The sequence below is a fragment of the Motacilla alba genome, chromosome 7 (assembly GCF_015832195.1).
Source record: "Motacilla alba alba isolate MOTALB_02 chromosome 7, Motacilla_alba_V1.0_pri, whole genome shotgun sequence".
NCBI classification, from domain to species: domain Eukaryota; kingdom Metazoa; phylum Chordata; class Aves; order Passeriformes; family Motacillidae; genus Motacilla; species Motacilla alba.
The window spans coordinates 14,365,286-14,389,798 of NC_052022.1; the positions used below are offsets into that span (position 1 = coordinate 14,365,286).

General features: G+C 40.0%; 1 protein-coding gene across 4 annotated transcripts in view; it reads left to right on the forward strand.

The window, feature by feature from the left end:
* The first annotated feature begins 1,956 nt into the window (after positions 1-1,956).
* The window catches only part of XRCC5 (X-ray repair cross complementing 5), a 54,835-nt gene continuing 32,278 nt past the window's right edge, over positions 1,957-24,513 (forward strand). Inside the window, exons 1-9 of one of the 4 annotated variants that reach the window (XM_038142427.1) lie at positions 1,957-2,451; positions 9,322-9,435; positions 9,967-10,150; positions 11,772-11,820; positions 13,369-13,491; positions 16,211-16,399; positions 19,347-19,461; positions 21,074-21,212; positions 23,283-23,395. In XM_038142427.1, coding sequence (XP_037998355.1) covers positions 9,358-9,435; positions 9,967-10,150; positions 11,772-11,820; positions 13,369-13,491; positions 16,211-16,399; positions 19,347-19,461; positions 21,074-21,212; positions 23,283-23,395 — 990 coding nt within the window. In that variant the 5' untranslated portion in view covers positions 1,957-2,451; positions 9,322-9,357. Of the gene's footprint in view, positions 2,452-7,100; positions 7,213-9,321; positions 9,436-9,966; positions 10,151-10,699; positions 10,822-11,698; positions 11,821-13,368; positions 13,492-16,210; positions 16,400-19,346; positions 19,462-21,073; positions 21,213-23,282; positions 23,396-24,513 lie in introns of those variants that run through there. The other 3 variants (XM_038142426.1, XM_038142428.1, XM_038142429.1) reach the window with 3 other exon arrangements.

Genomic DNA, 24,513 nt, shown 5'->3' on the forward strand with positions numbered 1-24,513 from the left:
TGGGGCTTTTCAGTTACCTAGCAGTGGGAAATATTTCGCCTCTCGTGATACCAGGCTGAGTGACCCTTGCATCACTGCCTGCAGAAATCCTTTGGCTAATCCACGGATTTAGAACTCGTGAAGCAATCCTAAACAAACACAGATTTTAGATGTAGGAAGAAATTTTTTAATCTACCTCCCCAAAAGGTAAAATGTAAGAGTATATGGGTTTTTGCTGCTGTTATTGCCTAATTTCTGCCAGACTCCTGTGCAGAAATTCCTCTGCAGTTCGGCAGTGCTTGCTGGGTGACGCTCCCTACTCCTGCGGGCTGCAGAGCTGCCTCTGCCCGGTGTCTGGGATCACGTTGCCCTCCAGTGGCTGAACTGAAAAACGGGGATAAAAGGCCACTGCAGTACTTCTCTCTGCTTTAGAAATGCATCCAGAGAGATCTACACACCATGAAATTGCAATGGAAATACTAAGAATTTATGTCATGCTAATTTTTAATATATGAATATAAAAGTAATCCTTTCCCTCCCTTCCTGTTCCTTGTAGGTATGCAATCTGGAACAATCTTCATCCTCAGGACTTCATGCTGCTCTTTCTCTGGTTTGCAGGCTTACATAGTGGGTCATGGGAGAATGTTTAATGGGAAGCAAATACAGCATTTTGGTTTGTCCTTATCTTTGAGAGTGTGGTCAAACCCCATTTTCACAGATTGTGCAAAGAAATCTCTCAGTAATACATGCCACTGTAACGTATATGTTCTTAAACATACTTTTTTTTCCTCCCATAACATGTGACATAAATGCTGATGAACTAATATGTGGCAACAAAGGCACAATATTTTAAATGATACAAAAGTCTAAAAAGCTCAATTGCCCCTCTGAGCTGCCCCTTGCAGATGATTGTTTTTGAACATTTAACACAATGAGGCATTTTCTGCTTTGAAAGTGAAGCTCCATTCACAAATGCCTGTGAGTGCTCAACATTTATGCAGGTCTGACATATCTCAAACTAAGCACTAAGAAAATGTGATTCACACAACCAGTGCTTACTGTTGAGAGAATTGGTTCAAGTGATACCTATATTAATTACAGGCAATCTGCTGAACAAAACCAAAGTTTAATTCTTAAAGTGCCATTTAGTTACCATAAACATAAGAATTTCCTCTTTCACTGTCTCCCAATTTTTGTAACAAATGAGGTAAGAGTCTCATGACTCCTTGAGAGCACAGCCCTAATTTTATCCCAGTATATATTGAAATAGACTATGACATTGTCAGGCAAAAAGTACCTGGTCCTGTAGTTGAATCTGTGTCACAGTGTAGAGAAATACTTGGTTAAGGCTGGAAAAGAAACTTTAATGACAGAAATTCCTATTATTTTGGAGATGGGACTTTTGCAACTTTAATGTTCTCTTTACTTCTTACAGAAAAACAAATAAATAAAGAAAATGAGATTGCATTAAATAATCTCCTCCTGACAGTTACATGAGATTCAGCTGGGATGAAACCTTTGGACCCACAGCATATGCTTCTGCCTTTTGAGCTAATTAAATAATTGACAGCTGTGGAAGACTGTCCATTTACAAAGGTCATCTGCAATCAGGCAGCAACACAATTAACATCAGCAGCAAAAAGTGATTAGAGATAAAACAGGAAATGTCAGAGCTTTGCAGTGGAGATGTTTTCAAATCAGCTGAGCCAGGTGAAGTCCATCCAAGACAAATATAAAACTGGCCAAAGCAAGCTTTAATGATTTCCCTTGAAAGTCATGTGTGAGATTACAAATATAGTATCTAGTTTGAAAAGGGATGAGAGTGGGCAAAGGTGTCAGGGAGTTAGAGGCTCTTTGGGTTTTAGAGAGTGGAAAGTAGTGTAGCAAATGATTAAACCTTTAGTAGATACTCAGAACATAATAAGTAAAAGGAAAACCAGGGGGATTTAAGGACAAATGTTGTTAAATCATCCTCCCACCTTCCTTATTTTCTTTAGTGAGGCTTGGATGATGTTTTCAATGACATTCTCCTGAGCAAGCTGGGAGGTGTTGTGCATTTTAGTGCATGGCAAAAGAGCTGCAAAAGCAGGTAGAGTGATGTGTCTTAAGCTGTGCCTAATGGTTATTCCCAGAACTGGTTATCTTGTGTTGTGCAGTGTCCTTTTATGACCTGGCTGAAGAAAAAACAGTTCCTATGAAATCTGGAAGTGTCACCAGAATGGGGGGGATAACAATCACCATGGCTGAGAAGATAAAGCTAAAAAAAAACTTGTTTGTTGCAATTTCATAAATGGATTGAATGAGGAAAGAATCCAGGATTTAACTTATTAGACATATGTGCCATTCAATTCTTTGGGAATAAAAACCAGCAGATGGAAGAACTACTGGATGGGCAGCAATTCTGCAGGACAGAACATGCAGGCTACAGAAGACTGTTATCCTCAAGTGTGACTCTGTGACAGTGTGGAAAAGGTAAAAAATCACACGGGGAAAAATGGGCCGTGAACACCGTTGGCCTGTGATTTCATGCTTTCCCTCTCTGTGGCACTTGATAAGGCCTCTGCTGGTGTATCACAGCCAGTGGAAGGGGTGTTTTTTCTGCCTGAGAAATGTGTAATTACTGCATAATCTGGAGAAGGGAAAGAGAAAGCTGTAAATTCAGCAGCTGGGGCAGGGGGCAGTGACAAGGAAAAGCAACAGTGACACCCCAGTGGGAGAGGACCTGCAAAAATGGAGCCTCTGTCTCTCAGCTCCATGTTGAAGAATTTGAAGAGCCATTTCTCCTCTGCAGTGCTATGGGATTAGGAGTTCTGGGTGTGCTGCTTTGAAGTAGCTTATCAGCTGTGATCCACCCATTTGCCACTATTCAGGAGTCCCAGAACAGGAATGTGCCTGGCAGGACACACCCCGAGTCAATATACTCTCCTTACTCATTACCTCTCCTTCCTATGTTTTTCTTTTATGTTTTCAGGCAAGGTTGGATGGTGTGGTACAATCTTTCTTATTTTGCTAATTTTCCTACTGCAGTAATGTCTTTGTTTTCTAAGAGGCTAATTTCTTTGCATTTCATGAACTAAACTGAAAATGCACAAAGCAGGTAGACCAAGAGATGAAAACTGTTATATCCCTCAAAGGATTCTTTAGAAGTTATTTTCTAGTTTATTAAAGGCACAGTTTTTAATGTGCCAAATGTTGTTGAATCACAGAGTGAGAACAAGCCCCGTGGACTTAGAGCTGAACCTCAAAGCCAAAGACCAGTTTTGCTTTAGAGTCATCTTAAAGGTCTTTTCCCTGCAGTGTATTCCACAGAAGCAACCAAGCAAACACTGTGAGTTGGGCTTGCATCCCTTGAGAAGGCCATCAGAAATCACTAAACAGACATAATAAATACTTGTGTTAGTCTGCACCACAGTTTTGGCACGTGCTTTCAAGCAGGTGTTTGGAAAGACCTCTTGGGAGAAGACAACTACACACCTCACAAAGCCCAATGTAGGAGGATGCTAACACATGAGCTTCCAAGATCTGCTTTGTTTTGGGTGCCAATTTCCCATCTACTTTGTCTTCCTGCCTGCTGCCAAGCTTGTACTGATGGAAATACAAAGCTGATTGGTGTCACAGTGTGCTTGCCCTGCTTTGTTTATATGTAGAAAATTCAGTTCATAATTCCTCAGTTTGCAGTTAGCACCCACTTTTATGTATCATCCCAGGCAAAGAATAGGTAATGATTGCAAAGTTAATTCTATTTTTCTGTAGAAAATTCTGCTTCATGTATCCATTTCAATAAAGCTATTGGGCTAGATCCCAGATGGCTATGGTATTCATCTTTCCACCAGGCATTTATCCAAAGGTTTACCCTGTGGGTAAAGAGGGAGAAAGGCCAAGTCATCTTGCTACTTTTACATTTAGGTCATTTACATTTGCTCAGAGATGCCATAAGCAGCTGGGTCTCAGCTGTAACTCTCTGGGTAATACATTCCTTGTAAAAAACCAGGGAAGCCATTTTCTTTGCTGCCTTGTAAAGGCATTGAGTGAAGGAAGTTAAGCACAAAGCAGATCATTCATTGCCGCTTCCCAGGAGTGTGCTTACTTCATCCAGGCTTGGTTTGGGGGTAGGGGAGAATTAACCAAAGAAGGAATGAGAAGAGCAATGAGTGAAAACCTCACTGACACTGAGGTGGGACACACTTTGGTGTGAATGTGATTACAGCTGATCACCCTGGACCCTGAGTCCTCTGAGATGTCACATATTTATTATTGTAAAATATTGACATATATATGTATATGTCACATATTTATTATTGTAAAATAGTGACATATACATATATATATATATGTATAATATTGACATCCAGAGACTGTCATTCTATACAACAGAAATAGACAATCACAGACTTTTTTTTTTTTTTCTTTTTTTGGGCACGATTTTACAAGCAAAGATCCTCAAATCTTCAGGCTAACAAAGCCCCAGTGCCCCAGATGGAGTTGATGAGTCAGATTTGATGATTACCAATAAGGGAGCTCTGTTCAGACTTGCAAAGGAAAAATGAAATGTGGATTAAGGTTTGTTTCAGGAATGATTAGCCAGTTTTCCTTTGAATGGTGGAAACAGCTCTGAAGAAATCTGGCAGCATGAAGGTGTGAAGTGGAAATGTTTGGGTTTATTGTTTGTGTGTTTTGCCAGAGAGCTAAAAGCCCCCATTTATGTCAGACTGAGAGCTAAAGGACAAATGTCACAGATGGAGTTTCATGGTTACAGGTGTCTTTAGTTTTACTCAGACTTTGTAAGGAAACAGGGTGCTGGTACCTGGGCTGGGCATACAAACCTCCTGCAATCAGAGGTTCCCAGTTCTGGCCTAAATTGGTTTTTCCCTAAGTAATGTTTGCAATTACAGCTCTAGCTGCAAGAGCTTGGACCAAAGCCTGGGATTCAGCTTTCATGTCAAATCTAGGAGTCAGAGAGAAGGGGTTTATGTCAATATTCTGTTCCAGCAGTCAGGGCTGAGGTTTTACTTTCCAGCCCTAGCATAAAAATAAAATGTTCATTGATAACGATGCCTTGCAAAATGCTTTTCTGCTGGTGTGTGAAAAGCTATTGCTGATTAAATTGATGAGTTCTTGTTTCTCTATTCTTCCCTTGTGTGTGTGTGTGCACATCTCCTGTCTTGTGTCTAGAATTCAAGCTATGTTGGAAATCAGCTGGAGCGGGGTTTGCCTGGTTGTGAGCCCAAGGGAGGGCTTTGGGATTAAGATAACATCAGGAATAATAATAATAATGATAATAAGCAGCTTGATTTCCTTGGCTGATTAATCTGAAATCTCCTTAGAGACATTCAGGAAGACAATGCAAGATTTTCTCTGGCAGTAGCTGACTGGGGTTTTTTGTCTACCAGTTTCCCCTAAAATGTTTGTCACATTGCCAAGCTGCTCTGTTCCTTTGATATGCAAAGTGCTTTGAAGAGAGAATTCCTCAATTGCAAGTATTCCCAAAGCATGGCCATGTAGTAAGGAGGGAAAGGGGATTTTTGTCTTCAGACATCACTCAATATAAAAAGGAAACACTTGTGTTTGTAGGGTCGTATTGTGGTACAAGATTTTTGAAGTGTTCGTGTAAGATTTACTCTTTTGTAACTATACTAGTATCCCCACTTGGAGCTCTGTTTTGAGAATAATCACAGATAATATGTGGGTTTTGAGATACGCCTAGAAGTGAAAGACACTGGTAATGATACCCTCAAAGGATGCAGGGAAGGTAACACAGAACAAGAAGTACTAAATACATGTGATTAAATACTTGCCATTCTCATATATCTCTAATGATTTAATAGCCAATGGGTACCAATATATACCTGATATAGCATCTATTTTACTAGGACTTCTTATAATCAGTGGGTTCCAGTTTGATCAAACAGCCTGGATGTAGTGTGGTTCAGAAATTCTCTGTGTTGTTCATGGTGGGACAAAGCTAGTGTTGTGCCAGTGTTTAATGAAACAAACCTGATCCACTGGTGATTCATGGGCAGAATTCAACTTTTGGGATGCTTCGGGCAGCTGAAATCCCTGTCCTAGTGGAGAAGGGGAATGGCAGCTCCCCAGCAGGCTGTGTCCTGGGGGACTCTGGGGTGCCATGGAGAGGAGGCTGGAGAGCCCTGGAGACAGCCCCTCTGGGGTGATGTGCTGGGTTTGGCTGGGATAGAGCTAATTTTCTTCACACCACTTGGTATGGGGATGTGTTTTGGGTTTGTGCTGAACAAACCCAAAACATGTAATTGACAATACAGAGGTGTTTTTGTTATTGCTGAGCAGAGCATACAGAGCCAAGGCCTGTTCTGCTTTTTGTATGGCCACATTGGCAAGAGAGTTGGGGGTGACACAGTTGGGACAGGTGACCCCAGCCGACCAAAGGGGTATTCCAGACCATATAACATCATAGTATATAAAGGGGAGAGGAGGAGGAAGAGGGGCTATCTGGAGTCATGGAGTGGTGGATATTTGGAGTCTTCCCAAGCCACCAACACACGTGCTGGAGCTGTGCTCTCCTGGCGATGGCTGAACACCTGCCTGCCCTGGGGAAGCAGTGAATTAATGCCTTGGTTTGCTTTGCTGGTGTGCATGGCTCTCGCTTTTCTTATTATACTGCCATTAGCTCAACCCATGAGTTTTCCAGCTTTAACCTTTCCGATTGTCTCCCCGGTGATGCTGGTGGGGGACAAGAGAGTGCCTGTGGGGCTGTGCTGACAGCCGGGCTTACATCGGGATGGGGGAACCGGGAGGTGCTCTAGGACAGGGCAGGGCAGAAGAGCCCCTGACACCTGTCCTGCCCCCGCCTCTCCCCAGGGGCCCCGGTCCACCTGCCTCGGGCTTGTCCTGGGCTACGCTCCGCTCGAACTACGGCCAAAATGACAGCCACGCCTGCGAGATGCGGCACTTGGAGGGAGGGCTGCGGGGAGCCCTGAGGAGAAAGATGCGGGGGGCACCCGACATCTCCCTCGCCTCTCCCATAGCCCGGCCGTGCCCGCCTCAGTTTCCCCTCAGCCCGTCCCGAGCCGGCAGCGCCGGCAGCGGCCCCGCCCGAGCCCCCGGCCGCCGCTAGGCGGCGCTGCCCCCGCCGCGGAACGCGAGGCGCCGCCGCCGTGTTCCCGGGGGGACGCGGGGCAGGCGGCGCGCGGCGGCGGGCGGAGCGCTGAGCGCGGCGCACCGCGTCCCGGCAGGAGCGCCATGGCGCCCAGCGGCAAGGTGAGCGTGAGGCCCGCGGGTCCCGGGCACACACAGGCACCCATCCCGGGCACCGGGTAACTCCTCCCCGTGCTGGCCGCCGAGCCGCTGCGGTGTAAAGCTGAATAGCTCAGGGGGAATCGGTGTTCCTGCTTTAGAGCACAGTGCAGCTCCCGCAGCAGTGACTAGCATTGCTCTTGCTAAAGTAATAATAGCAAGAGCAATGCTATTAATAATTATTAGAGTAATAATAGCAAGAGCATGGTCTGTTGAGAATGCAGTCTGTATGTGTGGTGCGTTTAAGGAAGCTTAGTGGTGGAAGCTGCGTTCAGGTCTCTTGTGTTACGGAGCAGTTTAGTATCTGTTAAACGCAGCTTTATCTGTGCTGCTGTAGCCATCTCTCTGCTTTATTATAGCTACTTCAGCACCGAGAGGTCAGAGACAAAGGCAGGCTTGTTCCATATCGCCCTTATCAGTACTCGAGCAGGGCGGGTTGGTTTAGCTCAGCTGTGACAGTGCTGTCCTGCGGTCACACCTGCCGAGCTTCGGGCGAGTGTGGCTCAGGACCCTGCCCCTGCCAGCAGCAGCTCTGGGTGCTCAGGTGAGATGGCCAGAGGTTAATAACAGCTGAAGAGACATGGAGGAGGGTTACCACCGGAGCTGCTTTCTTCCTGAAGGAAGATTCCACATACCTGACCGGGCACCCAGCTTGGGTTTGCTGCCTTCCTCCAGAAGAGCATCTTGGCTCTTGACACTTGATGGTGTGTTTCGTAAACAGAACAGCAGCTCTTCACTCCTGCACTTCTGTGGCTTCTCTGCTGTCATCCTGCCATCTATGAAGAGAACGTTACCCCTTTTGGACAGCAGGATGGATTTGGTTGCCAGCCACTGTGTGTTTTTAGGGAGCACAGCACCAAGCCAAGGAGGGTCTGCAGCTGCTGCTGTGGGTAGATTTAGTAATTCCTCAGGCTGGAGGTGGCTCTGACAAGGCTCTTGTTAGAATGCAGTGCAGCCTCTGGAGCTGCCTCTGTTCCTCTCTGAGCTTCTGCAGACCTGGCTGACTCAGGCACTTATTCCCAGCTCCCAGGCAAGCCTGATGAAGGCAGGGTGAGGAGCAGGGTGCTGAGACTGAGTGTAACCTGCTGGACAGCTTGTGAAGCTCTGCTGCTCAGCAGGTACTTGGAGTTGCTTGCAAGGCCGTATGCAAGGCTTAGACCAACACCTTTTCTTGCTGTTCATCCATTTTGTGTAGACTTTACATCTTGTGTCACTTGACAGACTTAGGATTATTGCCCACATCCTTTTTTCGGCTTCATTTCTTCTGGAATTGGATATATTTTGTATTTTAAAACAAGTCAGCTGGTTCCAGCCTAGGTAATACCTGACTTTCCCGTGTTCTGGCAAACAATTTTTTCAGGCAGTGTAATTTAATCTACTGGCAGCCCATCAAGCAAGGTTTTGATGTATATTTAGGGAACTTTGGTTTAATCCATGAGAATAAATTTGAGCTGGCCTTGGACATGCAGGGCCTCATTTTACTGAATGTCTCTTGCAACTATATTCATGTGGATGATTAATCAAGATAAGGAGAGTCTGTGAAAGAACTTTAGAGAAACTTAGAGTCAAATGAGAAATTGCAAGAAACAATTTTATTTAATTCTAGTGTATAAATCAATTCATGGGCAGACTTGGGCAGTGTTTTGTATAGATCAGCTAAAGAGGTGATCAGAAATGCAAAAACATAGACTAATGTGAGGGATTTAAGCCCCTAAATTGAAATTGGAATTCATCCTTGCAATTGTCAACTAAATATCTCTTTTATTTCCTAGTGCAGAAGAGCCCTTAGATCCTGAATACATTCATGGGATTGTGTAGAAATTGCATGCCCTTTACAGATTATTGTGCAACACAGGATTTTTTTGTATTTTCCACTAAAATGTCTGCAGCGTGGTACAGGATGAAATTATTTTCTTTTCAGTGCAGTTATACCAGTTCTGTCTTCCACCATTGTCTCTTATTAACAGTGTAAAAGAAACCACTTGTAATGGAGTTTGATTTTTAGGTTTTGTATGTAGCCTTTAAAGTAATTATGCTTGCATTTTATTTTTTATTCTCACTCCCCCTTTCCAGGTGGCAATAGTGCTGTGCCTGGATGTAGGCCGTACAATGAGCAGCTCTTCCCCTGGTGAAGAGTCTTCACTTGAGCAAGCCAAGAAGATTATGACAAAGTTTGTGCAGAGACAGGTGTGTGTGTGACTTCTTAAGTGTTAAAAACAACTGTGAAATATTTTCCTCATTTACTAATAATTGAAATAAATGAGGAATGAGTGAGAATTAGTCTCTGTTTATGCAGGAGTGACAGGGCTCTTTGTGTCAGCTGTATTTTTTGTGCATGAGATGTGATAGTTGGGTCGGTCACCCTTTTTCTTCAGGGCAGTAGAAGCTTTTAGGGAAAAGAATTGCTTTTCTCTTTCTCTAAAATATTTTAACACTTATTAATTGCCACACAGGAGACTCATTTTGAGGACTGAATCAACCAATTTTATCTGTTTTATCTCAGATAGCATCTTGTAAATTTGTTGGTTTAATTACATCTAACTTTGTGATCTCTCTGTAAGATTATATTTTGAGAGGATAGCACCGAATAAGTAAAAAACAGTAAATCCATTGTAATTGATGTCTCAAAATTAGTTCAGCTTGCTGTAATCTGCCTAACATAGTTGTGTATGAATCTGCCTGTGTTTTATACCTGTTTTGTGTTCTCTGTATCTGCAGGTTTTTGCTGAGAGTAAAGATGAAGTTGCTGTAGTTTTGTTTGGCACTAATGGCACTAGAAATGGCCTTGCCAGTGAGGGTCAATACCAAAACATTACTGTACATAGATCACTAATGCTGCCAGATTTTGATCTGCTGGAAGACATTCAAAATGTGATTAAAGCAGGCTCTGAACAAGCAGACTGTATCCTTTTGCTGAAGAGCACTTCTTGAACTGATTCAGCTACGTAGGAGACAGGAAGTCAGTGTTGTGAAATTTGGCTCAGCCTCCCAAGTTTTAACTACTATCAGAGTTGAGCTAATTTGTGGTTGTAAGTTTGTCCAAAAGCAGACTTAGCTGCTTTTTGACGTTCTTTTAGGCTAACAGATGTAGCCTTGGCCTTAAAAGGAATCGTTGCTTTTATGAAGTGTTCTGTTAATTAAAGAGAACAAAGATAGTAATATAATTTTAGGCTTCAAATAAGGCATGTGTTTTTAAAATAACATTACAGAACTCGGTTTATGCTTTTTAATAAAAGTGTTGTTTATGAAATAAGTCAGCAGAAGTTCCAGAAACCAGACTGTCGTGGTTTCAGCCCAGCTGGCAACTCAGCCCCACACAGCTACTTGCTCATTCCCTCACCAGTTGGATGGGGAGAAAACTCTTGGGTTGAGATAAAGACAAGTTAATAGGGAAGTTAAAAGCTGTGCACACGAGCAGAGCAAAACAAGGAATTATTCACTGCTTCCCCAGGGCGGGCAGGTGTTCACTCATCTCCAGGAGAGCAGGGCTCCATCAGACTTAATGGTTACTTGTGAAGACCGACACCAGAACTCTGAATATCCCCCCTTCCTCCTTGCTGCCAGCTGTACGTGGTGAGTGTGATGCCAGGTGGTGAGGGATATCCCATTGGTCAGTTGGGACCAGCTGTCCCTGCTGTGTCTCCTCCCAGCTTCTTGTGCCCCCCCAGCCTCCTCACTGGCAGGGTGGTACAAGAACCAGAAAAGGCCTTGGCTCTGTGCAGGCACTGCTCACCAACAACTACAACATCCCTATATTATCATCACTGTTTCCAGTACAATTTCAAGACATAGCCCCATGTCAGCTCCTGTGAAGAAAACTATACCCCAGAGAAAGGGGAATAGAGGTTTATCAGATTGATTTATTTATAAAGTATTTCTAACATTGCCAAATATTGCTCCCTGTTTTGAATGCCATTCATGTTTGACTGTGTTCTGCTCTTAGTTACATGTAAGGTGATGAGTTTTAAAGGGTGATCTCCATGGTGTTCCTTCATGTGTTTCATTTACATTCAGTTCAGTTTCCTGTGTTGTCTCTGTGGCCATAAAGTGATTGCTGTGAGCTCTATCCTGGCAGTCAGAGCTGTTTCAGAGAGGTGTGCAGCCACTCAGCTGGCTCACACATTCCCAATGGACATTGTGATGAGGAAGAGATTGTCAGATGCTGTTGGTTCAAAGAAAAATATGTGTGAGAAAATGATATATCTTGAAATTTTGTTGGTGGATTCAGAGTAACTCTCTAAAAGTTAGATTGCCTCTTCATGGACTTGAGCCTCTCATTGACAGTTGAGAGGCTGGGATCTGAAGTAGTCTTTTTAGTGTTCCATTGGGTAAGTGGGGCAGATACAAGATCACAATGCACACAAGTTGTATAGAAACCTCTTGCACATCAGTTATTTGAAAAGTATTTATCTCAAAAGAGTATTTCTTAACTAAAATGCATGTTTGTCAGTCTTTGAGAGGAGTGAGAAAAACACTGTTTGTTACTTGATTCATATTCTGAGATTTTTCTTAATTTTGCCTAGTTTTGGATGCTATTATTGTGTGTATGGACTTGCTTCAGAACCAAACAATGTGAGTATGTAACCTGAGGGCTTATACAAAAGTCTGACTTTGCACTGATGTTTTCTTGTCAGTCTTATATTTACTGTATGAATAAACATAGGAAGTGCTTTCTGGAAAAAAAAAAAAAAAAAACAAGGAAAATTAAAGGTAAACAGCACACTACAGAAGTTTGTCTCCAGAGAATCCTCATGAAACATCTAACTTGTCCAGACAATTGGAGAGCTTTCTGAGGCAACTGGCAACTCTCTAGTAGAGCCATGAGAGGATTAATGCCGTTATAGAAGGCAGATAGCCTTCCTTTTCTGTCACATTCCTTGTGTTCTGCTTTCAAAAACTGTTGATCTGAATGTTAAAATGCTTAGGAAAGGGCTGCTGAATTTAAATGTGATGGCGCATTTTGGAAAGAAAAAAGAAAACAAAACTAGAAAGGTGAATTTGTTCAGCCTAGAAATTTAAAGACTGTTTGAGATGAAAAGGCTGTTTGTAAATATGCAGGCTTTGGGAAATAAAGGTGCAATAGGAAAAAACACTCTTTAAGCTGAGAAAAAATGTTGACATCAGTGTTACAAAGTTATCAGTGAACATACTTAGGCTGGCAAGGTGTTTCTAACCCTCTGAACTAGTGGTGCAGGGAAAGGAAAGTAACTGCACTTCCTCTCAAACCAGAGTTTGATCATGTTTCTAAAAAGGTTATATGATCTAACTGTGAGTGCAGAAGACTGGACTTGGTGATGCAATTTATATTTTTATGAATAAAGTCTAATCAGTGTGGAAAGCTGTATCCATTTAATGGTTAAAACTGAGTTGTGAATGAAAATCACTGTATTTATGGCATTATGGTCTTGAATAGCTGTGGAGCAATGGGTTTTGTTGTATCCTGTATACACCAACCCCTTTGATATGGAGTTTGCCTTCATTTGAGAAAATACTATGGGGTAAAAATTCAAGAAAATCACTCTTGTGTTTGATTATCCAGATCAAAACTGAATTCAACCAGTTCAACTGAATTTTGTTCTGTCATTGGCCAGCCTTTCTGATCTATACTGTTACTACTTCTTAGTATATTAAGTAGTCTTGAAAGGCCATCTTCTCCAGTGAATCTACTGAATTAGATTACTAAAATGGAACTCCCACCAGCAACAGTAATATAAAATGCATTTTCACAGGAACAGACTTACAGCTGCAAAGGAAATAACCAGTGTAATCCATAAACAGCCTAACATATTTTATTAGCATTTTATCCACATTGATGAAAATTGGCAGTCTTCCATTCATTTAGGTGCAGTTAGTGATTTATACAGTCACAGGGCTAGAATCCTCAATTTTATGGTATAAGGGAGAAACAGGGATCATATGAACACTTAGGATGACTAGTATAACTTATGATAGAACAACTTCTACCAAATAGATTTATTTATTTTATTTCATTTTACAAGTATATTTCTTTGGTAAAAGTAATTACAAATATATTACTTTTGTTATTATTATGTAAGGAAATTATTTTAAAATTGCCTTATAATATTTTCAATATATGTAAATGTTATTCTCTGTTTTAAGAGGAAAGAAATTTGAGAAGAGACACATTGAACTGTTTACAGACCTTAGTAGTCCTGTCAGTGAGGATCAGCTGGAAATTATCATTGCTAACTTGAAGAAAACAGGAATTTCACTTCAGTTTTTGTAAGTATGAAAACAGCCAGTATATGGCTGTTATGTACTATGCCATGTTTTAAAGGGAAATTATTCTTTCTTAATAATGATCCTGAAATAGCTGGTCATCTGCTGGTGTATGGTCTCTTCAGAGGTGTACCAGTAAATAATATGATTATTGTAAGTATTTCTGTCAGTTATATGTACTTTGAATTCCAATTATGAGCCAAGTCCTCTTGGTTAAATAATGTGCAAATGAATTAAGATGATGGCTTTTTCTTCACTTAAATTTATAGCTTAGAGCCAAAGTGTAAAATGGGAGACAAAAATATAAGCAGAGAATTAGGAAACAATAAGCCAAAAATAGCCTCAAAAATAGTGGTTTTGTCACAGCAACAGCCTTGATCCTTTTAGGTAAGGACATTACTGGGAAGAAATAATGAGGTAGTGTTGCAGATATTAATAGCTTGATTCTTATGTCAGTAGAGCAGCAGGTCTGAAGAGAAGGGTTATATTCACAATGATGGACTTGGAAGATGGAAGCAATGTCTTATGTGTTAGAACAGGAATCCCTTGATTGTCATGCTCTAGATACAGGCATTGATACAAATAATCAGTGGTGGTGTTAAGGTCTGTATGTGATGGCCACTGGAAGCTGTTAGCCTTCTAGAGGAGTTTATTTAAAAGCAAAACTTTGTGTGGCTGTTTTATTATAAATACTTTTACAGGAGAAAGTTAAAGTCCTAGTTTTACTTCTGACCATGTACTTTTAGCTAGATCCAGCATTCTGTAAGGAACAGGGTTGTGAACTTAATCACTAATTCGTTCAAGCCATTTGTCAACCCATCTGGAAGATAAAAGAAGGACTAGGTAGGGAAATGTGACTGAAAATCATGGTCTGATCCTCCACAAAACATCTTTGCCTTTGCTTAGGGGGAGGCTGGATGCAAAAATATCAGGTTCTGTCTACACAGGAAAAGCAGTTATGCTTCCAGTGTGACATGCCCCTCCTGGCTTATTTGAGCTGTTGTTGGCACTGGAGGCAGTAGAGGTGCATAACTATGTATCTGAGTACCTCTGCCAGTCAGAGTACATCTTTTGGAGCCCTGGAATTCAGCTGCTGCTCTCTTGTCTATGAAGCAGTAATGAAATGTTGCTGTTACAGCACTGGCTGCAGGTTTGCACCCTGTCTCCCAGCCACAGGAGCAAAGGATTATTTGATTTTTACTCTCACAAATGTAAAATGCATGTTTAAAAAAAAAGTCTTGCTAAACCTTTTGTTATAACCTATGCTTCTATCTCTTATGCCCTGATCATAGACTAGGTTGTAACTTGCAGCAGAGAGTTGGTTTTCCTCCCTGCTTCCAGGTGCCAAGCACACGCTGAGCACTGTGTAGTGTTGGGTATTATGTACTTCTCATCACAGTAGTCTCTGGGTATTGTATAGTGAATGCAGCCTAACTTTTACCTATCAGAGGTGTGAAGCTTTTTGATGTTGCCATATCAGCTTAAAAATACAGTTTCTATATTTTGTCAGCGGAATCTGCTTCCTAAAAAGGTACCAAACACTTTGCTGAAGCTTGATCTTTAATTTTGCTCTATGTGACACTGTTGTGCATAATGTTAACTCTGCTTATTATCTGTTGCTTCATGGATAAGTTTAGTGAGGACTAATGAGGTGGAAGTATGGTAGAGACATGTAGGCTGCTTTTTGAAAAATAGAATACAATGCTAAAGTTATTTCACTTTGTAGAAATGTGGTAACAGGTATCATGTGGTTCATTCAGAATTGGATCAGATAAAAAATCTGCAGGTGTTTTCTGGGGCAGAGAGCTGAGGATCTTACACATCTTTCTCTACTGTGTTTGTTATGCTTAGTTAACACTCTCCTATATTTTGAAGAGCAGCAAAATCATTTTATGTATAACCTCTGGCTAAATTTTAAAATCTGATTCATGAAGTGCAGGAAAAATGTGTCCTCTTCAGTCAGAAATTCATCCAGTGTTGTAAGCTATTAAAATCTCAAAGAATAACATTTGTTCCAGAAATACCTAATAGCTCCACTGCAGAGAATGTCCTGCTTGCTGGCATTTGGAGCTGATACAGAGTCATAGGCCTGGACTGGCCTTTAACAAGTCATCTGGAACAATCCTCTGCTTCAGACTGGGTCAGGTGTATGTCTGTTGTTGCTGAGCAGTGTTTGTCTAACCTTCTGGTAAAGATTTGCAGTGATGGAGACTCTTCTCTCTCCTCAGGCAGTTGGTTTTAGAGATTATGGTTTGAAATGCCTTTATCAGATTTTACACTATCTGACCTGACTCCATGATGTAATTGGAGTGCAGGCAGAATAAAAAGAATTGACTGTTTCCTTCTTCTCTGCAACAGCTTTTTATATTTAAGGCTGTCCTGCCCTCTAATTCCCTTCTCTATGGGCTTTATTTTGTTCAATCTTTTTTAATGGATCTTGCTTTCTAATCAGCATTGACTTTACTGTCTAATCTATTCCTGTATGTGGATGTCTTTATTGATGCACAATACCCAGAATTGGTGCATCACTCTGGTCAAGATGTTACCAAGGCCAAGTAGACTTGAAATACTGCTTAATTTGTTTTGCAAATTCTGTGGCTCTTTATCCATCTCTCAGCAGCTAGATAGAAATCATTGATCCTGAGAACATTTTTGGTTTGTTTTGCTTGGTTATTTTAATAAGGAAGAAAGTCAAACTAACTGCTTCTTCTTTTGTTCTCAGTCTGCCTTTCCCAGTGAGTGTTGATGATGGAAGTGGAGATACAAGTGCCAGTGTACATGCTCATATGCACAGAAGCTCTTTTCCAATAAAGGGTTTAACTGAACAACAAAAGCAAGGTATTGATGTGGTGAGGAAGCTCATGTGTACTTTGGATGAAGAAGGAGGGCTGGAAGAAATTTATACTTTCAGGTAAATTTGGCTAATCCTGGTTATTGTACTACAGATATACTTCCTAATTTCTTCTCCAAAAGATGAAGTTAAGTAATCAGTTGAAGTCAGTGAATTTTATGACTTACTGTACCCTCAGTCCCTTTCATACATCTTCTTCAGCGGCTTTAGAGTAAGTAAAAGAGCTTAGAGATTTCAGGGGAAAATTAATGATCTGTATCTGTATTTAAATAAAAAAATCCTTTTCCTTGCGTCTTTAGTGTTGGAGGATTTTGGAGGGAACATTTCTGTAAATGTCATTTCAAAAACATGTTTTAGAAAGAGATGGAATTTGTGGCATAGTTCAGCTTGAAGATCTGCATTTAATGGTAGCCTTTGTTCTGTGGTTGCAGACTACTTTTAGCTCACTAGTTTGATAAACTCCCACAAATTCTTTGAGTAAATGTTGTTTGTTGAATCCTGCTCTTTAATCACAGTCTGCTGTGCCACTGTGACAAACAAAATACTTTTTTTTGTTTTTCTTGCATTAGGAATGCAAGAATTGAAAGATGATTTTTCGCTTCTTGTTTTCCCAATGAAAGAATAATAGTTTGTGTATTTCTGAAAAACTGTAGCTAATGATATATCCAAGACTTCTCTGCATAGGTGTTGTCTTAGTTGGGAAACAGGCAAAATGCACCTACGTGCCTTATCATAGTGTGATGTTACTTCTCAGTGGTTCTGTTCTACAATTATGAAAAGTGATCTTTTAGACAATGTGATTTTCAGGAAGCTTAGCAGACCACAGCTGTAATGTCATTATCAAAGGTAATTTTTAGATGAGGGTTGTCCCTGTAGGTTTGTATGCTGTAATTCATCAGTTGATTTGTGGGATTTCCTTTCCTCCCCCAGCTCAGCTGGTCAGCTTTGCACCTCAGCAGCCATAGAAGCTGCCCCTTGAGCATTGCTGTGCATTAGTGAACAGACACGTGTCACTGTGTCTGTGTTCTGTACTAGTCAACAGAGCAGTCTGAGTCTCTAGAAAAAAACAGGCTTTGTCATTGCTTCAAAGACTGCACAGAAAAGCAGCATCTTTCCTGGCCCGTTTATCCTTTAGGATAATCCATATGCATGAACCTACCATGTGGCTTGGCCTCTTTATACGTTTTTTATCACAGACTCTTGCTACTTTACAAGCTGTCTTTGTGCCATACTTTCAGGGGAAATCCAAAATCTCTGGATAAACAGGCATTTGGCTAGTAGATTAAAGCTTTAGTTGGAAAAGTTGTTTAAGAGTATGTGAGGTTTTAGATGCAATTAAGTTGCTTATCAAGCTTTAAGAAGTCAGCTTTGCAAATCTGTCATGATAATTGGCCAACGCAGATAGACTCTCCATTTTCCTAGATTAATTATTCCTGCTGGTAAAAATATTTCAACTCTTGTAAAAATAAATTAGCCATGCCAGGAAAGTGAGTATGGAGGTTTTGTTGTGATTTTTTTGTTATGATACTCAGCCTATTAGACAGGAAGTACTTCTGCTGCCTCTGGGTTTTGAAGGAAGGGATAGCAGAGCAGAAAGGTTGTGTTCATAAAATACAAGCTGAAATGTAAGTTTGCAAGGTTTCATTGACTGGGTCAAGGTTTCATTGACAGGCAGCATTTTTCTTCTGTCAATAAAAGAAATTAAAGGATAGAGGTAATAAATTGAGCTTAAATTACATTTTTGGGCATTTGGCAGTTAAGTATATGATTTTTGTACTCATCCCTGAATGTATGTGATGTAGTACTCCTAATGATGTAGTATCATGGTTTTTTTAAGATCCTGTATTGATGTCTTTATTGCTAGCAAAAAAAAAATCTTCCTTTCCCTAAGGAAAAAAAAAAAAGCCGACCAAAACTAAAAAAGAAATCCAGTGCTTATGTCATATAAAAATCCCAGTGTGTTTTTGCCTTTCATTGTGCTTTCAGAATTTTAAAAAAAACAACCCTGTACGTACTAGGAAAACTTAAAAGTAGAATGCCAAGTTGAATACTGATAATTTTAGGAATTGATCTTGATTTCTGCCAGACAAGTGCTTTAATCAAGAGAGTGGTGGATTCCAGGTTTTGTCATAATGTGGAAAAGAATAGTTCAACTTTGTTTTCTTTGCTTTATCATGCAATAAAAGAAAAAAAATTGAGAGCTTTCTCTGTGTTGGAATTTTACAGCCAAATTGCCCATACAGTTTGTATTAGCTGAAAGCTGTTCTGGAGGGCAAGCCTATTTGGATTCACAATGATATATTATAAATTACTGTTGGTTGTTAATTTTGGACTCCATTGCTAAAAGTTGTGCAATTAAGTTAACACTTTTTAGTATAAATTCATTACAGTTCCTTTTTTGGTGGTTTTTTGAACTTGTGTATCTGCTGTTTAGGCTAGAAATAGTTGAAGTAACTTCTTTCACTCTGACAGAATGCCCTTAAATTAATGAGCTCACTAGTACTGTATAAAAGAAGTTTCTTTTATAAAGAAACTTTATAAAAGAAGTCAAAAGTTAATTTCTACATAAACAAAATCCTGTTAATTGAAACTGGATTCTTTATTTCTTTAGCTTCACTGTAGAAAGCGTTTTACCACTTAGAGAGTCTTTTCTAATTTGTGTTGTTCAGCTTGCTACATGCCCTAATTGGATGAGCACAGAAAAATGGAAAATGCTTAAGAAGCAGTTGTGTGGTTTTATCACTAGACTTAACACAGTGCCTTTAAGCCCTGGTGTCACACCATCATAAAGGCTCAAGATGGGGATAATCTACTGTACCACCTCTTTTTGTCATTCTCTTTTCTGACAATGGGTAATGGTAAGATTATTGATACAGCTTATATGCTTTATGCAATCTAAGCTGAAACAGTTTGGGCTCCTGCGTTTCCTTAAGGAGAGTGCATTGTCTATAATACTTTGTTACAGTTCACCAGAGTTCATTGCTGTTTTCCTGATTCCTTCATTTAGAGAGAGCCTGGAACGCCTTTCAATGTTTAAGAAAATGGAAAGAAAGCCTATGCCCTGGCCCTGCCAGCTCACTATTGGTCCTAATTTGTCTATAAGGATTGTGGCCTACAAATCAGTAAGTGTGTAAAATCATAGGTTCTAGTGTAATTTGGCAGCAAGTTAGGTGCAACTACATGTGGTTTTTTCCCCTTAAAGCTAAGAAAATAAAGATAAAACAACATCCAGAGAATTATAATAGAGATTTTTGTTTGGTTAGAAGCCAGTGCATCTAAAATTCTGGTTCCCACAGCAACTTTAACTTCACCATACACATTGAATAACTAAAATTCATAAGGTACAGAAATAAGAGTAATTGCTGTCTACTCTGGCACTTAGTGGTATTGAAGTTGATGACCCTGATTAAGAATTCTGTGATTGAAGATTTATATTCAGCATCAGTGATATGTGAGACTTTATATATATTTTTAAGCCCTAGGCATGGGAAGGATTTGGACATGTGTGCATAAAATGGTGGGTGTAAATGTTTTACCAGCCATTGTTTCAAATCGCATCTGTTGTTATTTCAGACTTGGAATAAAAGGTCTGTTTTTTCAGCTTGTTTGTACTGTTTGGCAGAGCTTGGGCCCAGTCTGTTTCTTACGGTTTATATGCTTCCTTTAATCAGTGCTAGGAACAAGTAAGTGTGTTTAAAGGCAGCAAATGTGCAAATTTCTTGTTTATAGAATAGTTAATAGGTAACTGTGTAGTGTGGCAGTATTGATGGATCTGATGAGATGGAGTTTAATTGGTTTGTGGTTTCAGCATAAGACTGAGCCTGATATTATGAAGATGAAATATATCTGAAGTCTGAGAGCTGGGTATACTAGCCTTGAAAGACATAAACTTTCTATTTATAGTTATTAATAATTTTTTATTAGGTTTGCCAGACCAGTGCAAATAGACAGAAAGAGTCCCCTCCCAAAGATGTTTACACACAAAATAAACTAAGTTTGGGAGAATAAGCAACATGAACTGAGTGACTGGCCTGAGGTCATACAGCAGTCAAACTGACATAATTTATTCTGCCTTTACTGTTTTCTGTTCAGCTCTAGATTTTTCTTCTCATGTACTAGCTATACCATCAATTTCACTTAAGCAGAGAGAGAATAAAGCAGTTTTATTTCCCTGTAGTAGGAAAACATTCACTCATTGTAAATACTTACTTCTTCTTTCCCTCCCAAGTCCCATAATGCAACTGGGATCTTTTTGCCTTTTGGGGAAGTTGCAGTAATATAAGGTATTTTTATCGTGTAGTGTAGGAAGTCCGATGGAAAACTTGGCCCAGCAAACTGAGTGAACATTGAGTCTTACTGTATCTTTAACATATTTCTTAAAGCTTTGTCAAAAGTATTTATACAGTTGGAGGTAGTAAATTGCATAGCAAGCAAGTTACATGGTATCCCGTGGCTCAAAAACTTCCACAAATGGCTTAACCTACAGGTTTAAAGAAAAACCAGGACAAGTATACTGTCAATAGGGTACAGTTCATGTGTTAGGTCTCATACAGATGAAGCAGTGCTGAAAGCACCGTGGTGGCAGCCAGAGATGCATTATTTGACAGTCTTTATTTATTCTTTGTTGGCAACACAATGCAGCACTCAGCCTAAGGATTTTTTGTGTGTTCTGGTAAGCACTCTAGATCCCATTGAAATGTTAAACATTCCTTTTCTTTCAATTCTGATACCAAGGTCACAGAAGAGAGGGTGAAAAAACTTTGGGCAATTGTGGATGCTAAAACCCTCAGAAAAGAGGATGTGCAAAAAGAAACTGTTTACTGCTTGAATGATGATGATGAGACAGAGGTTCAGAAAGATGATACTATTCAAGGTATGACGTCTTTAAATGCACCCTGAAGACAAGGGGAAGATAATGACTTGGACTCTTAGGTCACCTAAGGGCCTCTTAGTTTTATACCTTGAAGTCTTGCTGTGGTCTTAGAATGTGAGCCCTGGAGGCTGGTGGAACACAGACTGTCACATGAGACTCTTTGTTTTCACATATTTTAAAAAAATCTTACTTTACCAGTAGCAGGAATAATAATAATAATAATAGGAATAATAACAATGGGAATAATAATAATAGAACTAACAACAACAATAATAATTACAACAGATGGAGCTTAGAAGGCACTACAGTTTTCTGAACTACACACTGTGGAAAGCCACAGTCGGTTCTGTAGTGAGTGGTTCTGCTACCACTATTCCATTTTTGGATCTTCACTTGTACTGATAACATGAATGCTTTCATAGTGCTGCTTTTTTTGTAGATGAGCAACTGCTCTAGTTATTCTGCACTTGGAAAGATGAAGCCATCAAAGGAGGGTTTAGTGTTCAAGAGTACCAGCTTTGCTGTACTATAACAGGATCAATCTGAAGTACTGGTACGCAATATACCTTTTATGACCTGCAGCTTCTTTCTGAGCAGATTAATTTCCTTAGAAGACTACAGGCCCCAGAAACAGCAGGAAATAGCATACTTACTTTTAAAAAATTGAGTTAAGCAAATCTGTTTCATTTTTTTGTGATTGTATAGATATATTTTGTTACTAGTTTTTTTTCTTTCCTTTGCTATTTCAATCCCACACAAGTAGGGCAAGTATATTAACTATAAAGAGCAGAACTATTCAGATAACAGTATAGAGAGTGCTGTCAGATGAATAACATAAATTGAAAATTAGAATAAGCTGTATTATTTAATTTATTCTATTTCAGTTTTAGCATTCATAGGTGTTTCATAGCAGTATCAGATAAAGTCCCAATGACAATGTGACCTTCTTTAAACAAAAATGATGGTTAAAAGACGGTCTAGTTACATTTTACAACTTCAAAACTGTGTAAAAAAATCCACTTCTTACAGAGAATGCATTTTGAAGGATTTGTGACTGTTCTCAGCTAATCTTCTGACTGCTTAAGTTAGTAAGTAGTTGTGGGAAACTAGTAAAAAGAAGTGGTGAACAGTTCAAGGTGAACAAAAGAGATAAAAGATTTCCCTGTCAGTGGTGTGATATTTCTAATGCTAAAAGAGCTACTGATGCCTCCTGGAGTTTTGTGAATCCTTTGAGAAATGTTGTAATTAGACAATATTTTATATTTGCAGCACCCATTCTCAAATTTCTTTCATTGGGTGCGTTTGCTTTTCAGTTTGTTGGAAAATGTATCTGCTTTTTGTAGATGTATCTGGTTTTTCATCCAGGGATTTATCTCTGTTCCTTCTGCTTTCTTCACACCTGAGGATATCATCCTTAGTCTGTGGCAACATAATAAAGTGATGACATTACAGGGAGGATATTGGAAGCTGAGATAGGAGAATAAGCAGTTGGAGCAGATGATACCTCTGAGAAATTACATTTTCCTATTTTGTGGGCATATACCTGTAATGTATGGCATGGGAAGTAAAATACAGAAATATATAAAAAGACCAGTTCTGCATACAAGAGTGTTTTGGTTTTCTGTTGTGTACCTTGCTTCTACTGTTAGCACATTTTATTCTCTGAATCTCTTCTGGTGTCTCCTCGTGTGGTACGATTTGTGGGATGTTTGAGGCTGCTTGTATTATGTTTGCAGAGAGTGTTGCAATCTGTTTGCAGAAATCTATTCTGATTTGCTTAAATCTATTCTGTGAGTGTAACTTTGTTAGGCAAGATGTTCCCTTATTTTCTTTCTTGCTCTCTGAGAGTACTTATGTTACATAAAATGATGTACAAGGAGTGCTTTGCGAAGTACAAAATGTGTCTATGGGTGTTTGGGGTTTTTTTGCTAACAGGGAAAGTAATTTGATGAGCATGTGTGGAACGTAGCTGTGGGGCATGAATGCATTGTTAAAATATTCAGAGAGCTAATTTCAGTGTTAAAATTGTAGGCCCATATGCTTACCAGATGCTCTTCTCTCGTTCTCCAGGTTTTCGGTATGGGAGTGATATAGTTCCTTTTTCCAAGGAAGATGAAGAGCAAATGAGATACAAAACAGAAGCAAAGTGTTTTTCTGTTTTGGGATTCACTAGATCCTCTCAGGTGAGATACTAAATGTCTTCCTATTCAGCTTCCTGGGTTATTCAAGACAGTTGATCTTGGTTTGAATTCAGTAAAGGCGTGGTGTTGTGTTGGGTTTCAGTACTGGGAATGGGGCATCTCCACTCAGATATGCAGGGGTGACTTATTTGCTGATTCTAGTACATGTAAGCAATATGTGGTCTTGTGAAGGAGAGAAGCTCGTTAATATGGCCATTGGTTTCTCAAATGAAGCCAGAGCCACTGAACTCAGATCTCTGCAAAGAGGAGACAAAGGTATTGTGGCATCATTTAATCTCACAGACTTCAATAGTCTGTCTTCTGTTCAGCTCATGCAGTGACCTTTCTGGGCTTTGTCCAGCCAAGAGTATGGCTGCTTCTTAACAGAATCTTCCCTATCAACATGAATGTGATGTTAAAGCAAGCCTGAAGCTGACTTCATTAATTCTCAATTCCATAAGGATTATTTTGGGAACCACGACTGGTCTCTTCTTTCTATTGTGACAAAACTTAAATGTAGTGAAGACTTCTTAGAACTTAGACAAAGGTAGCATAATCAAAAACTCTGTATTTCCATGAGATGCTCGGTGTTTGTAATGTACTTATCTCTACTTGTGGCATTGACTTTGCTATTTGCTGTACCTGACAGTTGTAAGAAACTTATTTTGAGCAAGTACTTTAATAAAAGTTACCCAGCACAAGGTGGTTTCCTTCAGAAAACCCAGGACTTAAGCATTAACAGAACCTTAGGCAAAGGCTTAACAAAACTGTTCTTGAAGAAGGACACATGAGGAGAGAGTACAGAGGTGTGAGTGCCAAGTAATTGCTGTAAATGTTAAGCTGCTCCCCATCTTTTTTCTCTGAAAAGTTTCTGACTGAAACTACTCATCTTGGAGTTACCTACACCCAGTCCTCTTCACTAGTCAATACTGAAATGAAATCATAGGGCAGCTCTACACCTTCACTTCTGACAGCTCCCAGCCCTCCTGCTCTTTGAAATCTCTCACTGCCTGAACAAAGGAGAACTTTTGATAAAGGCTAAGGCATCATCACCTTTAGAATGAAGGAAATATGCTAATGAATTAGGAAGCATCTGTGGGACCTTACTCCCAAATGCATGT